Source organism: Strongylocentrotus purpuratus, unplaced genomic scaffold, assembly GCF_000002235.5.
Source record: "Strongylocentrotus purpuratus isolate Spur 01 unplaced genomic scaffold, Spur_5.0 spur5_scaffold_6, whole genome shotgun sequence".
NCBI classification, from domain to species: Eukaryota; Metazoa; Echinodermata; class Echinoidea; order Camarodonta; family Strongylocentrotidae; genus Strongylocentrotus; species Strongylocentrotus purpuratus.
The window spans coordinates 39,861,782-39,882,288 of record NW_022145612.1 but is presented as its reverse complement, the minus strand read 5'-3'; the positions used below and the strand labels follow the sequence as shown (position 1 = coordinate 39,882,288).

Genomic DNA, 20,507 nt, shown 5'->3' with positions numbered 1-20,507 from the left:
TATAATTTAATAATCTAATAAGACGATAGTATTATGTTTAATGGATATGGCAACGTCTCAGAAAACGACCTAGGGTGAAAATTCAAATGTTATTGATTTGTTTTCCAAGACTATACAAGTTAAATGGGATATGGCAACGTCTTGGAAAACAATCCGGGGTGAAAATTCAAATGTGCTCGTTTAATTTGGAGAGCCGTAGACAGTTTCCATGAACTATCCTGACAAATTGATCTGCATCGCCTATTAAAGAAAACACATAGATATTTAAATGTGTGAGATAACCCCAGAAAAAGCAATATGATAAAACCAACGAAAGAGGCAAGAATGAAAAGAGCAGAGCCGAGAGAAATCGAGAGAGGAAGTGAGGGCCGGAGGAAGAAATTTTGCTAAAAACAAAAATTGTACAGAGGAGTTGTTACATTCTTTTTGTCCCGGGGGTTATTAGCGGAATTAACTTTTATTGAAATTTGCTCAGATGAATGGCAGCATCAGAAAAGTCAGTCAAACGTGAAGATGGAAAAACAAATCAACGAGGCTAATCAGCTATACTACATCGTATCATTGCTATTTCAGTATGCACCCTGAACGAGAAAAGGAAACTCACACAAAGGGGAGGAGCATGTTGATAGAGGGGGGGGGGGGGGGGGGGGGGGGTGTTGGGAGGAAACCCAGGATCACAATTTTACCTCACTGACCTCGAGAACGTGACAGAATGACACACCCCTTTGATTTATGGAAGGCTGAATTACATATTAATATGTTTTCAAAACTCCTTTTCAACGAATACTTTATATTTCATTGCTTACGTGAAAATCAATATAAAATGGGAGCTCAAAAGACTGTCACACCTGTATTATTTCACACACTGAGACAAGTAATGTAAGTAAGCAAAGTATGATTGAAATGTTGTGAAATTATTGTAGTCCCACGAAATCGAGGTACGGTACGGTACACATGGCTGTCCATAAAAATCATGTGTACACATGCTAGCCCTTGACATTGACTTCAATTCTCTGCATTATTTTAAAAGATTTCACTTTTAAAATGGCTGCAGCAGCTAAACGATCGAAAATGCAAGAAAATCAAGCTGTCACTAACTTCAGAGAGTATCTAAGATTCAAGACGGTCGAGCCAAATCCTGATTATGGTGAGATAATTTGACTTAAATAAATGATCGTAAAACCTGTGCAGGCTTTTTTTACCACTTTCGGTACATACGGTACAGCTCAGCTCAGTCGGCGATCCGCGGGCCGCGGACAGTGCATGCTCGATATGCTGGTATCTCTTTGCTCTGATGCTGAGGCTCCAATCCGGAAGGACACCGGCTTAGTGAAGTTAGTCCTGACTCCTAGCCCGCGCCCGGCAGCTCTGGCAGCGCGGTATAGCCCATACTAGGGAGGCCAATGCCCGGGCGTAAGGCTTCTACACCTACGATTTGTGCGCTCGTCGCCCACTTCAAAAAATTAGCAAAGGGAAAAAAATGATGTAAAAATAAAAATTGAAGAAAATATGAAAAGAAAATACAATTATACATTTTACAACATACCTATAATCACGGATCTGTAACAGTCTTTCACCATTTGTTGACAATCTTGCAGATTTTGACGTTTTTTAATCCAATAATTGTGGTTGCAGACGACCTTGACGCACTCGCACCACCGACTAAGAAAATCCTAGAGGGCGTAGAGGTTTGCTCACTAAAAACCTTCTCATTGGCAGAAGGTAGACCCTAAAAATATGGGATCCGTTTTGAGTAAAGAACTTTTGATAGAGATCAACATTTCAGATGTTCACAATTGCCACTTCTAACAACTAGAAAATATAAAGAAAAAAGATTATATCTTTTTAAATACAGATTTTTACAAACTGAACATTCGAAAGTAGATAGAGTACGATGTTTCTGTCAATCTTGCGTTGGTTTGAGCCCTATAGCTACATCCATCTCAAAATGAGAAGGAAAACAGTGAACAGTGACGTCATTGTTCGCGCCAAAAATAAAGGGTATTGCGACATAATCTGAGCTCCGGTCAGATCGTGCGCAAAGCGTAGTCTTATTTATAGACCCTAGTACCTTATTCTCACAGCACTAGATACGAGTGTCGTGCAGTAATGTATGAGAAGTGTTAAAAAAGATATTTCAGTAAAAAAAAAAGTCTACGTGAGCAGTCTATACTCCAATTGAGAATTGAAATGAAAGCCATGATTTGAAGGTGTGTGTTGTATGATACATGGTTAGTGAGTGTGTATGTTACGTATAGCGAAAGGGAGAGAGAGAGAGAGAGAGAGTGAGAGAAATATTAGTACACGTACGTTGCATGCATGGATGTGCGCTATGATTGTGTTCGCTGCAAGATGGATTTTAATTGGACCTCGTAACTTCTCGATCGTTGATAATAAGGAATACTCATGAGGAAATCAAATTATTGGAATACACATCTAAGGTAAATATCAATGAATTATATATATTTCTTTCCTTTTTTGAACCATCGTCTTCGGCTCGTAGTAGTAGAAGATGTAATCGTTCGCACATTGATGGCTGGACTTCAGCCTGCATCGGGGCTTGCCTGTGTCGGTGGAGGGATCAACTAAGAAGAAGAAGGTGTGTACGTGTGCGACCGATTCAAGGCTAGCCGCTGTTGAGTGATTGCACTTTCGCGCGAAGTTTTAAACTTCATCATGAACTTTGTCCCTCGGGCCTGTCTAATTATGAACGTAACTTTGCGACATGAAATATAATTGTTTCAAGGCTCTTACGTACGGAAAGGCGTAGAAGGAAATGGCTACAAACCAGCTGGATATCTCCTATTTGATGGAACCTATGGAGTCGGCAGATGGGTGGATTTTCTTAGTGAAAGTAAATGCTTTCTTTTAATCTTAGTTTTAGTATAAACAAATTAGTAATTAAAAAGTTAGATTTGGGCATTGGCCTCCCTACCCATACAGTTCCATCCCGTCCCATGTAGACCTTTAGCGTACATTTAGTAGGGAGCTAGGCCAATACCCGGGCGTAATTAAGGCTTCTAAGTTCTACGCCTACGATTTGTGCGCTCGTCGTCTAATTCACAAAATTGGCAGAAAGAAAAAAACAAAATATTGAACAAAATAAAAAATTAAAAAATACAATGGTACAATCCCCAGTACAATGTATGTCAATCTTGCGTTGGTTTGAGCCCCATAGCTACATCCATCTCAAAATGAGAAGGAAAACTGCACTGTGACCAGTGATGTCATTGTTCAAGCCAAAAAAATTGCCATTACGCCAAAATATGAATATGTATGAGCTTCGGTCAGATCAGGCGCCAAACAAATATAGCCTAGTCTCACACACAGTACCTTAATCTTGCAGCACTAGACACGAGTGTCGAGCTCGTGCAGTAAATCATATATGAGAACAGGGCGCGACAAACCCGCTTGCCCGACGTCCCGGGGCAACCAAATTGAGCCGTCGGGCAAGTAAATCAAATTATCACTTGCCCGATTCGGGCAAGTGATACTTTTACAGTAATTTCCTAGTGTCCAAGAACTCTACCATTCACCCGTCAACTTCTTACCCGTCGTCAAAATCCAGAAGCAAAAAAGCGATCGTTCCGATTTCGAAAAAACTTCACAGACAGCTAGCCAGCTCAGCTAGCTCAGCGCGCATGCAACAGTGACACTTCAAGCCATGAATGCCGCTCCACCTCCACGCACGGCCGGCCGTGAGCTAGCTAGAGACAGCTAGCGCGATCGTACCAGCTGCGAGCTTATTCGCGCTCTCTCTCTCTAGCTCTGCAGGCCGCACCGACAGGCCTTTGCTATTCTCTGATTGCCGATTGGTTGAATCACGCCAAATATGACGTCATTATTCTAGGGAAATGAACACGTGCGAATCGGAATGGAATAAACAACAGGGATTTTCTAGTAAGTACAAAAAGTCAAATGTTTGATATTTATTCATAATGACTGTTAATGATTGTGAACATATTATTTAAAACTCGCTGCTCATATAAATCAGATGAATGTTTTTGTCTCGTTTTCAATTTATTACTGCGGTCTCAAGATCCGACCGAGCGAGTCATTTTGATAATAGTATCGAGACCCCCAGAATATAAGCCGTTGTTGTTTTGTTTTCATGGTTTTAGCGACGTTGTTTAGTCTAGTTTTCGCATACTTATCCGAGATTTATCGTAAAATATCTTCAATATTATTATTTAGTAAGAATTTACAAATTTTGGCATGATATTTATAGCAGTGAATGATGAAATAAAAATGTCCGTACTTTATTTAAAATAGTTGATTACCCATTATTTACATGACGTTTCTTGATGGAAGAGTTGACCCAAATTATTAACAGCTGAAAATTAGCCTACGTTTCCAAATGACAGCGGCTTGCACAGACACACACGTGCGTTGATCAGCTGTTTTTTCTCGATTGTGCTAGTAAACAAAAAGTTTTGGGCAAGTGGAAATATTGTTTGGGCAAGTAAATTGAAAACCCACTTGCCCGACATGGCAAGTGGTGAAAAAAATTCTTGTAGCACCCTGATGAGAAATATGTTAAAAAAGATATTTCAGTCAAAAGTGTCTACGTAAGCAGCTAGGTCTATACTCCAATTGAGAAATTGGGACGGAAAGTCATGGATTGGAACATGTGAGTGCAGGATACACAGTTTACGAGAGAGAGAGAGAGAGTGAGAGAGAGAAAGAGGGATATCCAAGTATGTATGCGATATGCATGCATGTACTGTATGTAGTATCATTTGGAAGATTTGGAAGAGAGGGGGTGAAAAAGAAATGTTAACAGTGCAATAGTATTACCGTACTTGCTATTGAAAACTTTGCATCAATGGCATTTTTAAATAGAAGCATACATGTGTGTCCTAGACACAAGGTAATATCATATCACTTGAGCAGCACTAACGGCTCCTCTCTATATTTAGATACAAACAGTGATTCATATTATTTATTCATCCATGTTTATTTCATTTACATGAAGCTTGCAATGCTCAAGCTGGAAATCTTTTTCTTAATGTAGTCATGTGACTCTTGCAAGCCTTCATTATTAAATTTTATTAGCTTGAAAATAATTGAATTTTATCTCTTACCATTCCACAGCTGGTGCTAATGCTTTCCTGAAGCGAATGGGAGATGAACTTGGTCTACCAGTGCGGCTTATAGAGGTTCGCAACTTTTTTTTGTTTTTTTTGTTTTTGTTACCTTTTTATTAACCTTTTTTTTTACCTGCATGTAGAAGTTGTACTTTTGCTATGGAAATAGATTTTTTTTTTCTTCTTTAAAGTAATCAATTGATCTTTTTACGTAGAGAACAGCAAGAGCCTCTTTTCTTTCTTGTTTATCTTGAAGTAATTCATTCCATTACTGTCAGTGAAATAACTTTTTTTGTAGGACTTTAAAATTCATTTCATTTTTTTCACATTGAATGTAGCTATGAGGAAGTTTCTTCCTCTTTTGTTGGCCTTAAAGAATATTGAAATGAATGAATATAATATTGCCTATATATCTGGTACATCAGATAATAATTTATTTTGTTTGCCATATTTCTGTGTGTTTTCCTCACTGCATTTCTCTATCATCCCCCTTGCTTTCTGTCTGTCTCAGTCTTTCTTTTTTATTGCCCGTCTCTCTATGTCTACTCCCCTCTCTCTCTCTCTCTCTCTCTCTCTCTCTCTCTCTCTCTCTCTCTTTCTTTGAACACAATATGATAATAATAGTTATGATAATAATAATAATGCTAATGATATTGACAATAATGATGATACTAATAATAATATAATAGAATTCTAATCTATACTAATCTACATAATCAAAGGGATAGCTTAGTAAGGCTTTAATAACTTGCATATTGATATAATATTTGTCAATCTATTCCTTTTATTTTACAGGTTCATCCTGGCAAGATAGTGGTTGTCATTACATGGGAAGGGACACATCCACACCTCAAAAGCATTGTCCTTAACTCCCACATTGATGTTGTCCCAGTCTTTCCAGTAAGTTTAGCAGACTGTCTTCTCTGTTTAAATGTGATAATGGGACTAATTTTATTTTTATTAAAGTAAAGGGAAGATTTGTAAGGATGGGATTATTTAATATGTCATTTTTTTAAAAATGAAACGGCATATAAAAAACACTTGGATCTATCAATTCAGAGCATTCATGCACCAGATTACAGAGTCACTCAGATGCATATATACCTTCCCCATTTATATAGCCCTATAGCTAGAGAAAAGACAAATGTTGATTAATAGGCCAATTAGCCAGATATATGACTTTCTTCAGAAATCTGTGGTATTACGTGCCCCCATAGTTTGCAAAGTTTTGACCTTTTGAAAGTAAATTTATCTCTACTCCCATTTCTTTTGTCACTTGTGTGCGATTGCCAGCTCCAGTTGATAAATGCATATCAACTGGCTTTCATACTTGAAAGCATTTTTTATTTTGTGTTTGTTTTTTCTCATTTGATGTTAGGAACACTGGGATTCTGACCCATTTGAAGCAAAGAAAAAGGAGAATGGAGACATCGTTGCCAGAGGATCCCAGGTGAGACCTAAGTTTCTAGATCACTGCAAATGCAAGGAACCATGTTATATCATCATGTTATTTTTTTTATCAATGCTAAATTATTTGTTTGCCCAAAGTGCTAATTTGCACAATCGCTTGTTTGCCACACATGCCAGTGGACACAAAATAATGAAAAACAATTAGCAGAAGGATTGCTTTGTGCTATACAAAAGCTTTGCAAATTACCAATTTCTGGTCCTGATTAGCTACAAGACAGCTGTTTTAACATCTTCATAGATAAGTTATACACTTGTAACATTAACATAATCTTGAAGCCTTTGGTATACAATAGGAAATACAGTTGTGAAACAGGGGAACCTTTTACCGGGAACATACAAACAAACAAAAAGAGTTAAAGTGATTTTGTATTGACTTTGTTTAGCCAAACTATACTGCAGAAATTTGGTTGGATATCGTCATCGGAATCCATCAACTTATACCTACAAAAGATCTTAATCTTTTCTATAATCTATGTTGCCTTGCCCCCAAATCATAGCTCATCATACTGTATATAAATGTTTTGTCCCATTACAGATGAAATATTAATCAGCAATACATGGTGCAGATGATTCGAAAATTTATCAATTAATGCTTGTGTTTCATTTTCACTTTCCTTTGATTCTCTCACTATACATTGTTTCTCTGCGTCTTTCTCCCACCCCCTCTCGTTCTCTCTCTCTCTCTCTCTCTCTATCATTCTATCACTCGGCCTCTCTCTCTCTCTCTCTCTCCCTCTCTTTCTCATTCTCTCTCTGTTTCTATTCTATTATCTCACAGGACATGAAATGTGTTGGCATTCAGTAAGTTTTCCTTCAGTTCCAGTGTAACTAAATTTGGTATATAGTTGGTATACCTGAAACATTTTTTATAAGATCAAATCTCATTATTTGATATACGGTACATTCCTAGATTGTGAATTCATCTGCTCAGTCAAAGCAACACTTTAGAAATGGAATTTCAAAATTTCAGGCATTTTTCTTATTCTTATTCTTATTATTCAGCATATATGTGATATAGTTATGTCAAAATTGGCAGCTCACATAAATATCATGCCTTCTAGATCAGTGTAAGTGTAACGAATTAGTGCATTTTTAAGGCTTTTGTTAAAAAAAATTTAAACCCAATTTTTGCCACAAAAATATAAAGAAATATTGAGAGTTAAATTTGCTAACTTGCCTTGTTTAATAATAATCATTTTGATAATTCCAAAACATTGCAGTACCGGTATACACAAATTCTTATGTTCTGCATGGAAGTGAATGGCACAAGAGGGAAAGGAAGACCAAAGATTTCTTGGAAAGATAGGGTGAACAAAGAAAGCATTAGGTTTGGTCTAAATGAGAAGGATGCTCAAGACAACAAGAAGTGGAGGGAGGGAGTGTCATCATGGCACGAAAGTCAGTAACCCCTCGTAAGAGGGAAAATGCTGACTTCGATAAATGATGATGATGATTATCAACGTTTCCCAAAAAGCTTCCAGGCTGTCTCTTTCACAATGTATCGGTAGGACCAGAATTTAGCTCTATCTTTAATTTCCACTGAATTGAAAGTGTAGTGTAAGTTCTTGTCTTTCTCTTCAGGTACATTGAAGCTGTCCGTAGACTGATGAAAGCTGGAAAGAGGTTGATGCGTACAATACACATGACATTTGTGCCAGGTAAGATACTTGTTTATTAAACATTGAGGCTGTATGTATCTAAGGCCACCCATCGTACAAAGCTATCATGCTTCGTACAATAAATGCACTCAGCCTCAACTCTAATGCTGGTATTATATAATGAACTATTTGCCCGAGTCATTTGTATATTATGAAGCTTCATGGAGATGTTCTCAGTACAGATTTTTCTTTATGATCCCCAATTTTCATGATCATGATTATTACTTTATATTGAAGTACATTTACTGTACATTTTTTGAGAGAAAATCTGTTTCAATCCAAGCTCTCACTCTGTCAATGAAATTAGCTTGGAAAATCCAATATCTTAGGGTCAATAATAAACCCAATCTTATCAGTTGTGGTACATGAAGTACATGGACTTTGACATTGTTCTTGAATGAATATAAAAATATGTATTTCTTTCAGATATATGTGACATTTTTGTTTCCTGAGCACTCGTTTTTGTTGTAACAGCGTTGATTAAAAGCTGCACACAAAAAGTGATACAACAACACATTTTAATATTGCTCCTAACTATTGATGGGTCATGTGATATCGCAATGGCCATCAGTAAGTATTTTTTACCTTTAAGGTGGCTTACTCAAGTAAAATATTCAGATGTAATCTGAACAAGACTTGATGGTAAATAAAATACTGACATAATTCAAATATTTAACTGAATTTGGGCCATGGATCTTGTGGCTACAACAGAAACCTTTGCAGCTTGCCATCTCCATTTTCAGCCCTTATACTAAGGTTCTATGCTTCTAATATCCTTGTCTTTTGGGTTTGGTTTGTTTTGTAGATGAAGAGATTGGTGGAAACCTTGGAATGGGTGAATTCACAAAGACACAAGAGTTCAAGGACCTCAATGTTGGATTTGGGCTTGACGAAGGTATAGCATGAAATTTTTTTACAACTTATTTGCATACCAAATATCTCTATTTTCTATAAAATACTCATAAATGCATGTTTACTTCCAATCAGATTCGATTCAAAATGTAAACAAGATAAGGACACAGGAAAAAGATACGTGAGGAAATTTGTATGGGTAGAATTTGCTCTTTTTAACATTTTAAAGTATCCTCATATAACTGTTTGTAATGTGTTTGATTCAATTTATCTCTAGTCTTTCTAAGGTGGACAGTGGGGATAGAGAAATTTGTATATCAACTATTTAAAACTAAAATCTTTGAGGATGAATATGTTATATTAGGAGGCATTATGTTTTCAGGTTGTCCGTCCGTCTGTCCGTCCATACGTCCGTCCCTTTCTTGTGATTGCGTTATCTCAAAAACTGATTGATGGATTCCAGCTAAACTTGGGTCATGTATGTATCTTGCAGAGCCAATGAACTTGTTAGATTTTGGGGCCACAAGGTCAAAGGTCACAGGGTTCATAATGTATGCAATAATAGCTCTTGATCACATTATCATCAGAACCTATTGACGGATTATCATCAGACTCATGACATGTATGTATCTTGCTGAGCCAATGAACTGATCTAATTTGGGAGTCATGAGGTCAAAGGTCAAATGTCATGGGTCTCATTCTGTATGCAAAAAATAGCTTGTGATCGCATTTTCATTAGAACCTATTAACGGATTATCATCAACCTCAAGATATGTATGTATCTTGCAGAGCCAATGAACTGATTAGATTTTAGGGTCATGAGGTCAAAGATCAAATGGTCATACATGTATATGAAAAATAGCTTGTAATCTTGATATTCTGAGAACCTGTTAATGGACTACAATCAAAATTTAATTTTAAAAATTGCTTCTGTTTTGGTTTGTAAAATGGCTCTATGGCGGAGGCATCATTTTCAACTGCGCGCAGTCAAAGTTCCATCTAGTTTTTTTCTTTAACATGTTAATATGATGAACTAGTATTGCTATATTGCACCTGGAAAGTCATTGAAATGGGATTTGTCTATTTAAACATTGTAAACATCTCAATCATGAGCTTGAAAGTAGAAGTACGACTTGTTGTTGTTTTTGGTTCAATTTAGGGCTAGCCAATCCAACTGAGCAATTTTCACTCTACCATGGAGAAAGAGCAACATGGAGTGAGTAGAATTGGTCTAACAAGAAAAAAACTCTCACTATATTCCAACCACTTAATGATACAGTTCATACATTTGTGGGTGTATATGTGGTGTTGCTACCTAATTTTCTTCCTAACTTCCTTTCTTCCTAACTTCCTTTCTTATTCTAATTTCTTATTTCAAAATCATTCTGAAATTATCAGGACTTGCCAACCCGACAGAAAAGTTCAGTCTTTATCATGGAGAACGGGCCATTTGGTGTAAGTAGTTGTATGTGTTTGAGTTCATACAACTCAAACATGATAATATATATGGATGGGTGTATGTATGTATGTATGAATGGTTGTATGTATGTACAGTCAAACCTGTCTATAGGGACCACCCAAGGGAAACACAAAAAGTGGCCTTTGTAGACAGGTGGTCTTTGTAGACAGGATCCTTTAGTACATGATTCAATGAGAAACCATTTTCAAGGGAAACAACAAATGTGGCCTTTGTAGACAGGTGGTCTTTGTAGACAGGTGGTCACTAAAGCAGGTTTGACTGTATATGAATGTAGTGTTTGATCCCGGGATAAAGTTAAGTAATTTTATCTTTAGTTGAGCAAAACCCTGGGTAAAGAAGACATACCATTATTATTATTTATTATTTAATCGGCTTGAAAAGCCAAAAACTGAGTACAATACTCATATAAAACTGACATAAATTTTGAATTGTATAATGGTCCAGATGCCTGAGAATAATGAACAAAGATTCTGTCTCTTCTGAACTTTTCTTGCTTTACCATATTGCATTTTACTTGTTGGTGCTAGGTGTAATAAAGATCCTTACCGGTATATTGCATGGTACCATACTAAAAAGTTCTAAATCATTACTAATCACAAGATTAACAATCTTTAAACTTTTCTACATTGTTCATGACATGAAAATTCTTTTCAGATTTATGACTTTTGTACTAGAGAAATGTAGCAATGAAAGAAGAAAACATGCAAGTGTTGCCTCAGTTTGCCAATTTGCCATTTATGGTTTGCCATTTTTATTGATTTTTGTTTGTTTTGTTTTTTGGCAGGGGTTGAAGTGACCTGTGTTGGAAGGCCGGGCCATGGATCTCAGTTTATACAAGATACTGCTGCTGTGAAACTGGTAAGCTGAAACCATGTCTGCCCATTGGTTGATCCCCTGTCAATGTGTCCTCAAGCTACTGAAATCCTTGCTTCTGATTGGTTATGAGCAGATTTGTCATTGATTTTTGTCATTTGTCATTGAAAAAAGGCTTTGTGAAGCGGGTCCCTGATCTTGCATGCAGGTCAACCAGATAGCCTCTATATTTTATAGGATTATCCTGTTATTTCCATTATTATCAGACCTTCCTGCCTGCAGTGCCATTTTTTTCCAATCTTTTCCAAATGTTAGCTGATGATGATATTTTCTTTTTGTTAAATTGAGTGATTTAAAGCAAATCTAATTGGTTTTATAACTTACAGTTCACATTGTAGTTGCTATAGTAGTTCAAGATTATTAGTAATAAAATCATGTGGGCATATCCACAAAAAGCACAACTGTGACATATGGACCCTTCAATGTAACATAAACCGGTACTATCTATACCCTTAATTATTCAGGCACCTGTTATAAAAAGACTAACCAGATTAATGCAATTATTCATAATTTTCCACCTGACAAGAAAAATATAAGCTAGATAAACAACATTTCTAATTTATGATTTTGCACTTGCGAAAATGTCCCCGTCCAAATATGAAGCAGCCATACAAATGTACCGGTGCTATATTATTTTTGGTTGACATAGTATTTATTTTGTGTTTTTTTTTCTTCTTCTTATTGTTGTTTCCTAGCAAAAAGTCTTGACTGCATTCTTGAAATACAGGGATCAAGAAGAGGCACGGTAAGCAATTATTTTCATCTACACCGGGCTTAAAGGGATCCGGTAACTTTGTCTCAGATTCTGAAACACTAACTAACTTTTTATGAATATCTGGAAAAGAAATGAAGCATACTGTTTATAGTTTGAAACTTTTTTTCAAGAAAAATGTGTTTAGAGTAGGATTTAAAGTGTACCAATCACCTGAAAAATTACTTGTATAGCTATAATGTATATAATCAACCTAAACAAACTTTACCTGGTATTCTATAGGTAAACCTTTAAGAAGTATGAAGAAATTAAAGGATACAAGACCTATGTGAGTGCGTATGTGTGCATTAACAAGATGTATTACTGTTCGCATAGATTATATTGAAATGGCAACATTTTTGTAGAAGTCATGTTTAAAGCCCATATTTTGAATACAGTATAGCCACATGGAAATTCTTCAAGTCATGAGCACAACATATTTTGGTGATAGTGTTGTAAATTGGAATTTATGTTGTAAATTAAATAGGAATTTTGTGGTGCACAGATGCCCCCCCCCCCTTGCTTTAGTTAATGACAAATTGTTTCCCCCCTAGAGGAATTCCTATTGAACCGTTTCCCTCCTTTTTGGGGGTATCTCTATTACTCAATTGGAGTACCCCCTAAAGGGATTCTCATTGAACTCTTTGCATGAGTGCATTTCTTTTGTGTTAGTGCTAGCATTGGTGAATGCTATAGCAGGCAGGCAGCGATTCTAAGCTGTGTAATGAGGACTGCAAACACATGTACATTTGGCCTGCTGTAGGAGGAAATGTGGCCAGACTTTGTTTAAAGTCTGCTGTAATTCTACGAGCTGTGGATATGGAGCTTGGTAGCATGCATTGTCGCTATTGTTTAGCGTTATGGCTAGTATTGGCCAAGGGTGTTTAACGATGAGAAACAATAAAGTACAGACTCTACTGCAGAACTTTTGACTCCGGATGCACTATTTTGTCGTCAATGATCTCGAACTCGAACCCTTTCAAAAGGTACACTTATTAGAGTCAATGCTAGTAATTTTGATTTGTGCTCTCTCCTAACACAGAGCAAAGAAGAGCGGTGTTACTGTATTAGGAGATGTGAACACTGTCAACTTAGTCAAGTTATCAGTAAGTCTTAGCATAGAGTAGCAATTCTTAACCACAGGGTGCACACTCAACATTAAGAGGTTTACACACAACTGGTCTGAAATCATTGGGAAAGGAGCCATTTTATGGCCATCAGTATTGAATCTGTAGACAGTGATTTTCTAGATTTAGTGGTACTGCATGTTGTGAAAATATCTGTGATATCTGAAAATCAGGGATGCTTTGCAGTATATAAAATGTGTGAGATGTCAAAGGTTAAGGAATGCTTCAGGGAGGCAGACCCTTGAGCCTTCCGTAAGTCAAATTTTTCATGTGAACATCCTTGAAAATGCCTCAAGAAGGAGGCTTTTTGATATGATATTTTCCTCTTTTTTCCATTGAATGGTCTGGGGTCTTACTAAAAGCCACCAAGATGTACAAGGGGCAGTTATTGATGTACTAAGATTAGAAGTAGTAGTAGTAGTAGTAGTAGATGTAGTAGTACTAGACATAGGAGTAGATGTAGTAGTAGTAGTAGTAGTAGTAGTAGTAGTCGTGGTAGTAGTAATCGTAGTAGTAGTCATGGTAATAGTAATCGTTGTAGTAGCAGTAGTAGTAGTAGTAGTAGTAGTAGTAGTAGTAGTAGTAGTCATATTAGTAGTAGTAGACGTAGTTCATGTAGTAGTAGTAAGGAAAACAGGACCAAGTCTGCATGTGTATTAAATATTCTTGAAAGACTTTGCTTTAACAAAGAGCACCAAGTGCTTTATCACATACAACTTTGTATAACACTATCATCGAACTGTCCTTGTGTTTTCCTAACCAATCTCATTGTGTTATTATTATTGTTGCTGTTGTTTTCAGTACATAGTGTTCATAATTTCTATCTCTATTGTGTGTTAGGGAGGAGTTGCCAATAATGTTGTGCCCAGTGACCTCACAGTTCTCTTTGATCTACGTGTCTCTCCATACACGACCCCCGAGGTAAATATACTCATCGCTTTGTCTGTAATCAAGATTTAAAACTACACCATACACTCATCCAAGAACAGGCTGAAATTGCACAGTCGAAAATGAGAAGATAATAGGACCCCCCCCCCCCCCCCCTCTTGCCCCACAGACACACACTACCCTAATAGTTAATGGGTTGCCTTGTTAAGGTGCTTTTAACCCTTTCGCAACAGAAAATATTGATTAACAAAGAAATTAAGGCAGGCCAAAAAAAAATAGGGAAGGAGGAGGTGACGAGAAACTAGATTTTATATTTATTTGGCCTACCTTGGGATTCTTAGATCCTACACTAATGAGGTAGCATTTCTAGACTAACTGCCTGTATCTAAGGAAGCCATGAATTGTAGATATGGAGTTTCACTGTACTTTATTTGTGTGACGTGTAAATTTGGATTCCAGTTTCAGTCCTTATTTATGGTTCTTATTTCTCTGTTTTATCTGATTTTCTTGTAGGATATGGTGAAGAAACTAGATGAACTGGTAGCATCAGGCGGGCCTGGTGTTACTTATAAACTACCTCGGGTGAGTCCAAAGATTTAATCAAACTTATTCATCTATTGATTCTTATAATGCAAAGGGAACTTACCCTAAGTTGAGTTTTCAAGAATGCATTGTCTGCAATTTGTTAAATTTTTTAAATGACTTGTGGCTTATTACCAAGCAAAGCAAGATAAGGAAATAAGATAGTATTTCACAAAGGGCAACACATTAACAGTACCAAAATAAAAGGAACGAAAGGCACATAGTATTTAAATGATTTTGTTTTCTTTTTTCTTTTTTGATTGGGCCTTAAAGGCCCACTGTACTACTTGTAGCTTCTTGCTCCCTCTATATAGAAAACTTACCCCAATCGGTGCCTGTTGGTGCCCCATGATCCTCTATTTCTTATGTTATTTGAGAGCTGAGTTGATGCGATAGCCACCTGTCAGTGACCTCGCTGTGTGGTCTTATCCCTCCTGGCCAAACTAGTGCAGATAAGCTTTAAGGCAATTCAGTCATAATTGACTATTTATGCCTAAATGGGATATGTTATCAAGTTTTTATACTCCATCCTCAGCCTGAATTTTACAAAAGAATTGAATCTTAGAAATATTTTTTGGTTCCAGAGAATGTAAAATCATTATATTAATTAAAGATTGGGTATGTGTATAACCTACGTGTTTAAAACCTTGGCCCAGTGACACAAAAATCAAATTACAATCAGAAAAAAAAACTATTTTATCTCTGATCTTGCTGCAATTATAATAATAGTATCTCACCAAACATTGTATCTATCTTACATTATTGGCAATTTATTGAAGGCGATAACATTGTTTTTAGGGGAACAATTAATGGGGTCCTGGGGGGTGTTTCACAAAGACTAAGATCGACTTTAAGTTGGACTTAACTATTGCTGTTCATGAATGCCACTGTTTGCTCTCACCATTATGATCTTTAGATGATATCTTTTCTTTCAATTATGCATTATAAAAAAATGTTAATTCTATAGATTTGTGACCATGGTTTGTACGTCCCTTGAGAGACCAATGCCAGTAAATGGTGAGATCAAACAGTGGCACGAACGGCCAGCCGTAGTTAAGTCCAACTTAAAGTCGATCTTAGTCTTTGTGAAACACTCCCCTGGTCTCATATGACACGCCATGACACTCCCTGTTCTTGCCTTGTTCTTGCCCAGCAGGCGAGTCGAGCCGACGGCCTGTTGATTGGTTGAGCACTCGTGTGCCTCGACCAATAGGCCTTGTCCGTTATTGTTCTAATTATTTGACCGCTGGTCCACCCGTAGAGTATAAAACACGCTTGCTTACAATATATTTTATCACCTGACAAAGTGTAGCAGCGGCACATGAAACGTCATGATCTTTTAGATCTCTTGGTGACCATACATTGCGAGACAAACAAACGTCACTAGCGATATTATTTTCGATACTATATCCGCAATGAGTAATATATTTAGCATGAAATGATACTTGCCAAAAGGTGAAGGAAAGAGCTAAAGACAGAAACAAACAGAGTGTTTTTCATGTTTAAGTCCTATTGTACAGCAGAGCACCAGAGAGAGAGAGAGAGAGATAGAAGAACGTAGTTATATCCCTCGTGTCTCACTTGGAACTCTTTGTCATTGTTTTCCATCCATTGTAGAAAGGAGTCAGCTACACAACCCCTCTGGGTGACGATAACACCTGGTGGCAGACATTCAAGAAAGCATGTGCGAAAGAGTAAGTGAAAAACAGCGGAGATGGCATGACTGATTGCTTGCCAATAGCGATGAACCATCACAATCAATACAAATTTCATGCAGGTTGATTCATGTAATTATGTATCATGTAATGAGATCAAATTATGCTTTCTCGTCATGTAAGATCATAATGTCAACATCTTCTTAAAGGGCTATCCAACCCTTTTAATAAGTTGATTTGTATGAAAGCAGAAAATAACAGAAACAGAATGGCAAAAGTTTGAAATGAATCTGACCAATAGTAAGGAAGTTATGAATGTTTGAAGTGTGAGATCACTATCTATGCGAATCTCAAATTTAGTAGTTCGGTCAGTGGATTGTAGGCTGTTTAAAAAAATTAAAGGTTATCCTGTCGATTGAAACAAAGTTCTGTGAAAGACTAGTTACAGTGCATCATTTTAAACAATGAAGCATGAAGAACAAGGCACAATTTAACTTTCAAAAGGATTTAAGACCAAAGAAGCAAATGCGTATGGCCTGACCTACTGTCGCCCATATTGGTCCCTAAAGCCCAAACTTGGAACAAGGCGATTTTGACAACACTTTTTAAGGACCCTGGTGATCATTCACTCGTGGCAGAAATATTATGAATAGAGTATCATTGGACAGAATTAGGAGCTACCAAAGTTGAGTAGACTCGTTATTGAAATGCCCTGTACAATTACTAGTAACAGATGAATGAAAGATGTTCCGGTATGCATTAGATTTGGTTACATTACGACAATGGTCGATTTGTAACAAGCATTTTTTTGTTGTGTTGCCTTGATAACAGGAAAGCGGAGCTACAGGTTGTGATTTTTCCAGCAGGGACCGACAGCAGGTACATCCGAGCCTTGGGCATTCCTTGCCTGGGTTTCTCACCCATGAACAACACTCCGATCTTACTCCACGATCACAACGAATACCTCAACGAAGACGTCTTTCTCCGCGGTATCTCCATATACGAGACCATCATCACCGAGATTGCCAACGTGCCTGAAGCTTGATTTGGAGAGAATATCAAATTTATATTGTTAACCTAGATTGCAGGGGTTCTAAACTCATTTGTTTGCTCTCTCTATGCATTTGATGCATAGTTTAAAGAGAGCAGCCAGAATATATTGTATATTTGATTTGTACTAGGTTTTTTTTGTATTTTTTAAACTTTTTTAAAAAGCTTCTCTGATTCAGATAATATACCCTGTGATATGTAGCTTTTTTCAAAGCATTTGACCATCAGCACCCAATAGTTTAGCATATAAATCCCAGTGACATGAATAGCTTATAAATTACAACATTGTATAGATCTAGATCTAGGAAGGTTTTCTTTTTAGTATTTGTGTTTGAAATATACTTTCAGTTTTAATCAAATTGTTGATATTTTCAATCAATGCATACCTGACATCCTTTATTGAGACGATAATCTACATTTGCAACTTTCTAACCAGAAGAGGTTGTCATCAATATTGTTATATAAAAGTATTATCTTGCGAACTAGCTGTGTATAATTATGTGCTTAGAATATGCAATGAAATTCTCTACCTCTTTTTCTTGAATATATTTAAATGAGAAGTAAAGAAAAAAAGGAGAAGTGTGCTTCGCGAAAATGGTCAGGGGCAACTAATCATACATGTACCATCTATTCTGAACAGGAAGGAATGTGAACATAAATCTCTACAAAATAATGAAGATATTGCACAACTTCTTATTCTCATTGCCAGAAAATGTGTCGATATGAAGATAATATGTAACGCGGGTACTTGCCCCCTTTTGTCCATCGACCCATTTGTCAAGTGCAAGAAATTTGTTGGTTTCAATTCCAGAGGGCAGGTGGCACTTGCCCCTTCCCAATGATTTTTTCTATTGTGTGTAAAATGGAATGGATGATGCCAGTCGATTGCCCCACTCCCGCTTCCACTCAAACCTGAAGATGTCTTAATGCTTGTGGCTTTGACAATTAACGCTGTAGCACAATGGTTGTATGTACATTCAGCTAAACTATAAAGTAAGTAGGCTAAAGGGGCTTTCACACCGGACCATAGATAGACTTGTGTAGTGTTGCGTACCGACTATGCTGAGCGTATGCTACCCTAAGTTGGCGTACGTAACTATACGCAGAGGGATGCAAAGGGGTATGCGAGATGGACGCAAAAAATTAAAAATGTTTATTATTTTTCACGTACTTTTGACGTAGACACTAGACACAGAAAGTACGCAAACTCTACGCAACACTACGCTACTTTACGCCATGCCTACGCAATATAGTACGTTGCTCTACGCCAGTGCGACGAAGCAGTAAAAACTTGCGCACACAGAAAGCAACCGTACGCAATCGTAAGCAAACCTGTACGCCAGGCCTACGTAACGGTACGCAACCCTATGCCTATTATACTTAATCGTACGCGTAGGTATACGCCAAATGCATACGCTGCACCGTAGGTGCCTATGCACAGGGTACGTAACCATACGCAATCGTACGCCAGTCTAAGCATAACATACACAGGGACTACGCCGAGACTACGCCGAGACTACGCCAAAGTAACATTTTTTCATGGATACGCAGTCTAATTTTGGCGTAGTCGGTACGCCACACTACGCAACTCTACGCAGATCCGGTGTGAAAGGGCTTAAGAAGTGAACTGAAAATTTTGTTTTTGTCTGTATGGGTGTGTCTGACTATGAGTCAATAGTTCCTTTTTTGTTCTTATCACCCGCAGTGGTTGTCTTATTCTTTCCAAGAATGATAAATGTATGGATTGATTTGCTACAAACGTTCAAGTTTAAATTAGTTACATTTGGTTTCTGTTTTGTTTTTTCTAGATTCTTTATATTATTTCTTACACATGAAATATTACTAGTGAAGTGGCTAATCGTACAGTAGGTGACTATATTATGTTTTGAAATAATGGGTGAAATTTGCTATTAAATTCTAGAATAACTGTTTAACTGATTGAATAATTGATTGGATATGTTTTCTTCAACATTACAAAATAAATAAATTATATCTTGGCTAATTACATGTGTGGGTGCTCTTCCATAGTGTTTAGTGTAGACCAGCTCACATTCATTAATCACATTACTATTTTAATAACAGCTAATGTATACTTTGAGTTGCAGGGGAGTATTGAACAATGACAAGCAGCATACTCTCCTGAAAACATTTTAGGTGCTTTCTGCATCGAAAATGTCAAATGGCACATTTTATGGGTCTTGTACTTATGGTAGGCCTACTATGCCACTTGGAATTTAACCCCCCCCCCTCCCCCCCACATATGACAATTTATTATAATTCAATTCATTAAAACAATTGTTGAATATATTACAAACGAATAGGATCATTCTTGAATTTGTTGTAACCTTGGCTAACAAAACTCAAAAAATAGTGTAACAGAGATAATTGAGTGCAAAAGTCAAAATTACAATAAGCAGGAATGGCAAAAAATAATGTACTACTGCATGTCGATCCTTCTGAAATATAATACAGAGATGAAAATAGATTAAATTACTAGTTAGGGAGAGGGTTTGCAAGAGAACAAGACTATGGACTGGAGGAAATGTGGAGGAGACAATTTCCACGCCCCGCCCCCCCCCCCCCACTCCTCTCATTTATCTTCTCTCCCGTTATTATTATTAATTTTGTTTTGGTGATTACATTTAAGGTCACATGCCCCCCCCCCCCCACCCTCTCCCTTATGGCTTGGCCACTTTTCAGGAGTTTTTTCTGTGGTATGGTTCTTCTTTATTTTCTTCATCTTAATGATCAAGGTTATATGTCAGTAAAATCTATTTTCAAACTAAACAGGGTCACTATTCATAAAGAAATAAGGACCGTTAATCATAAGGACCGCTATTCATAACGTGAGACGAGGGTCGCTTTTCATAATACGAAATGAGGGTCTCTTTTCATAATACACAGAGAGGGTCGCTATTCATAAAACGACGAGAGGGTTGCTATTCATCATACGAAATGAGGGTCGCTAGGAGTAGGGGTTCGCTATTCATAATATGAAATGAGGGTCGCTATTCATAATAGGAGTAGAAGTTCG

General features: G+C 37.1%; 1 protein-coding gene across 3 annotated transcripts; it reads left to right on the top strand.

Annotated features, from left to right (window-relative positions):
- Positions 1-676: 676 nt before the first annotated feature.
- Positions 677-19,476, top strand: LOC577570 (aminoacylase-1). 3 transcript variants are annotated; one of them, XM_011678036.2, is made up of 15 exons: positions 677-879; positions 5,095-5,159; positions 5,883-5,987; positions 6,466-6,537; positions 7,336-7,358; positions 8,139-8,215; positions 9,021-9,110; positions 10,466-10,522; positions 11,332-11,405; positions 12,116-12,165; positions 13,214-13,277; positions 14,139-14,219; positions 14,700-14,768; positions 16,386-16,462; positions 17,255-19,476. In XM_011678036.2, exons 2-15 carry the CDS (start codon positions 5,121-5,123, stop codon positions 17,466-17,468), a joined length of 1,092 nt encoding a protein of 363 aa, XP_011676338.2. In that variant the 5' UTR covers positions 677-879; positions 5,095-5,120; the 3' UTR covers positions 17,469-19,476. The 3 variants fall into 3 exon arrangements, with proteins under 3 accessions (XP_011676338.2, XP_003723844.2, XP_782880.2); XM_003723796.3 differs by lacking the exon at positions 677-879 and adding an exon at positions 956-1,147; XM_777787.5 differs by lacking the exons at positions 677-879; positions 10,466-10,522 and adding exons at positions 956-1,147; positions 10,227-10,283.
- The last annotated feature ends 1,031 nt before the right edge of the window (positions 19,477-20,507 follow it).

Excerpts from the sequence above, each read along its gene's own strand:
- LOC577570 (XM_003723796.3), top strand. The coding sequence starts at position 1,045 with ATGGCTGCAGCAGCTAAACGATCGAAAATGCAAGAAAATCAAGCTGTC. Across the intron at positions 11,406-12,115 it reads ATACTGCTGCTGTGAAACTG|CAAAAAGTCTTGACTGCATT; the intron begins GTAAGCTGAAAC and ends GTTGTTTCCTAG. Across the intron at positions 14,769-16,385 it reads TTACTTATAAACTACCTCGG|AAAGGAGTCAGCTACACAAC; the intron begins GTGAGTCCAAAG and ends CATCCATTGTAG.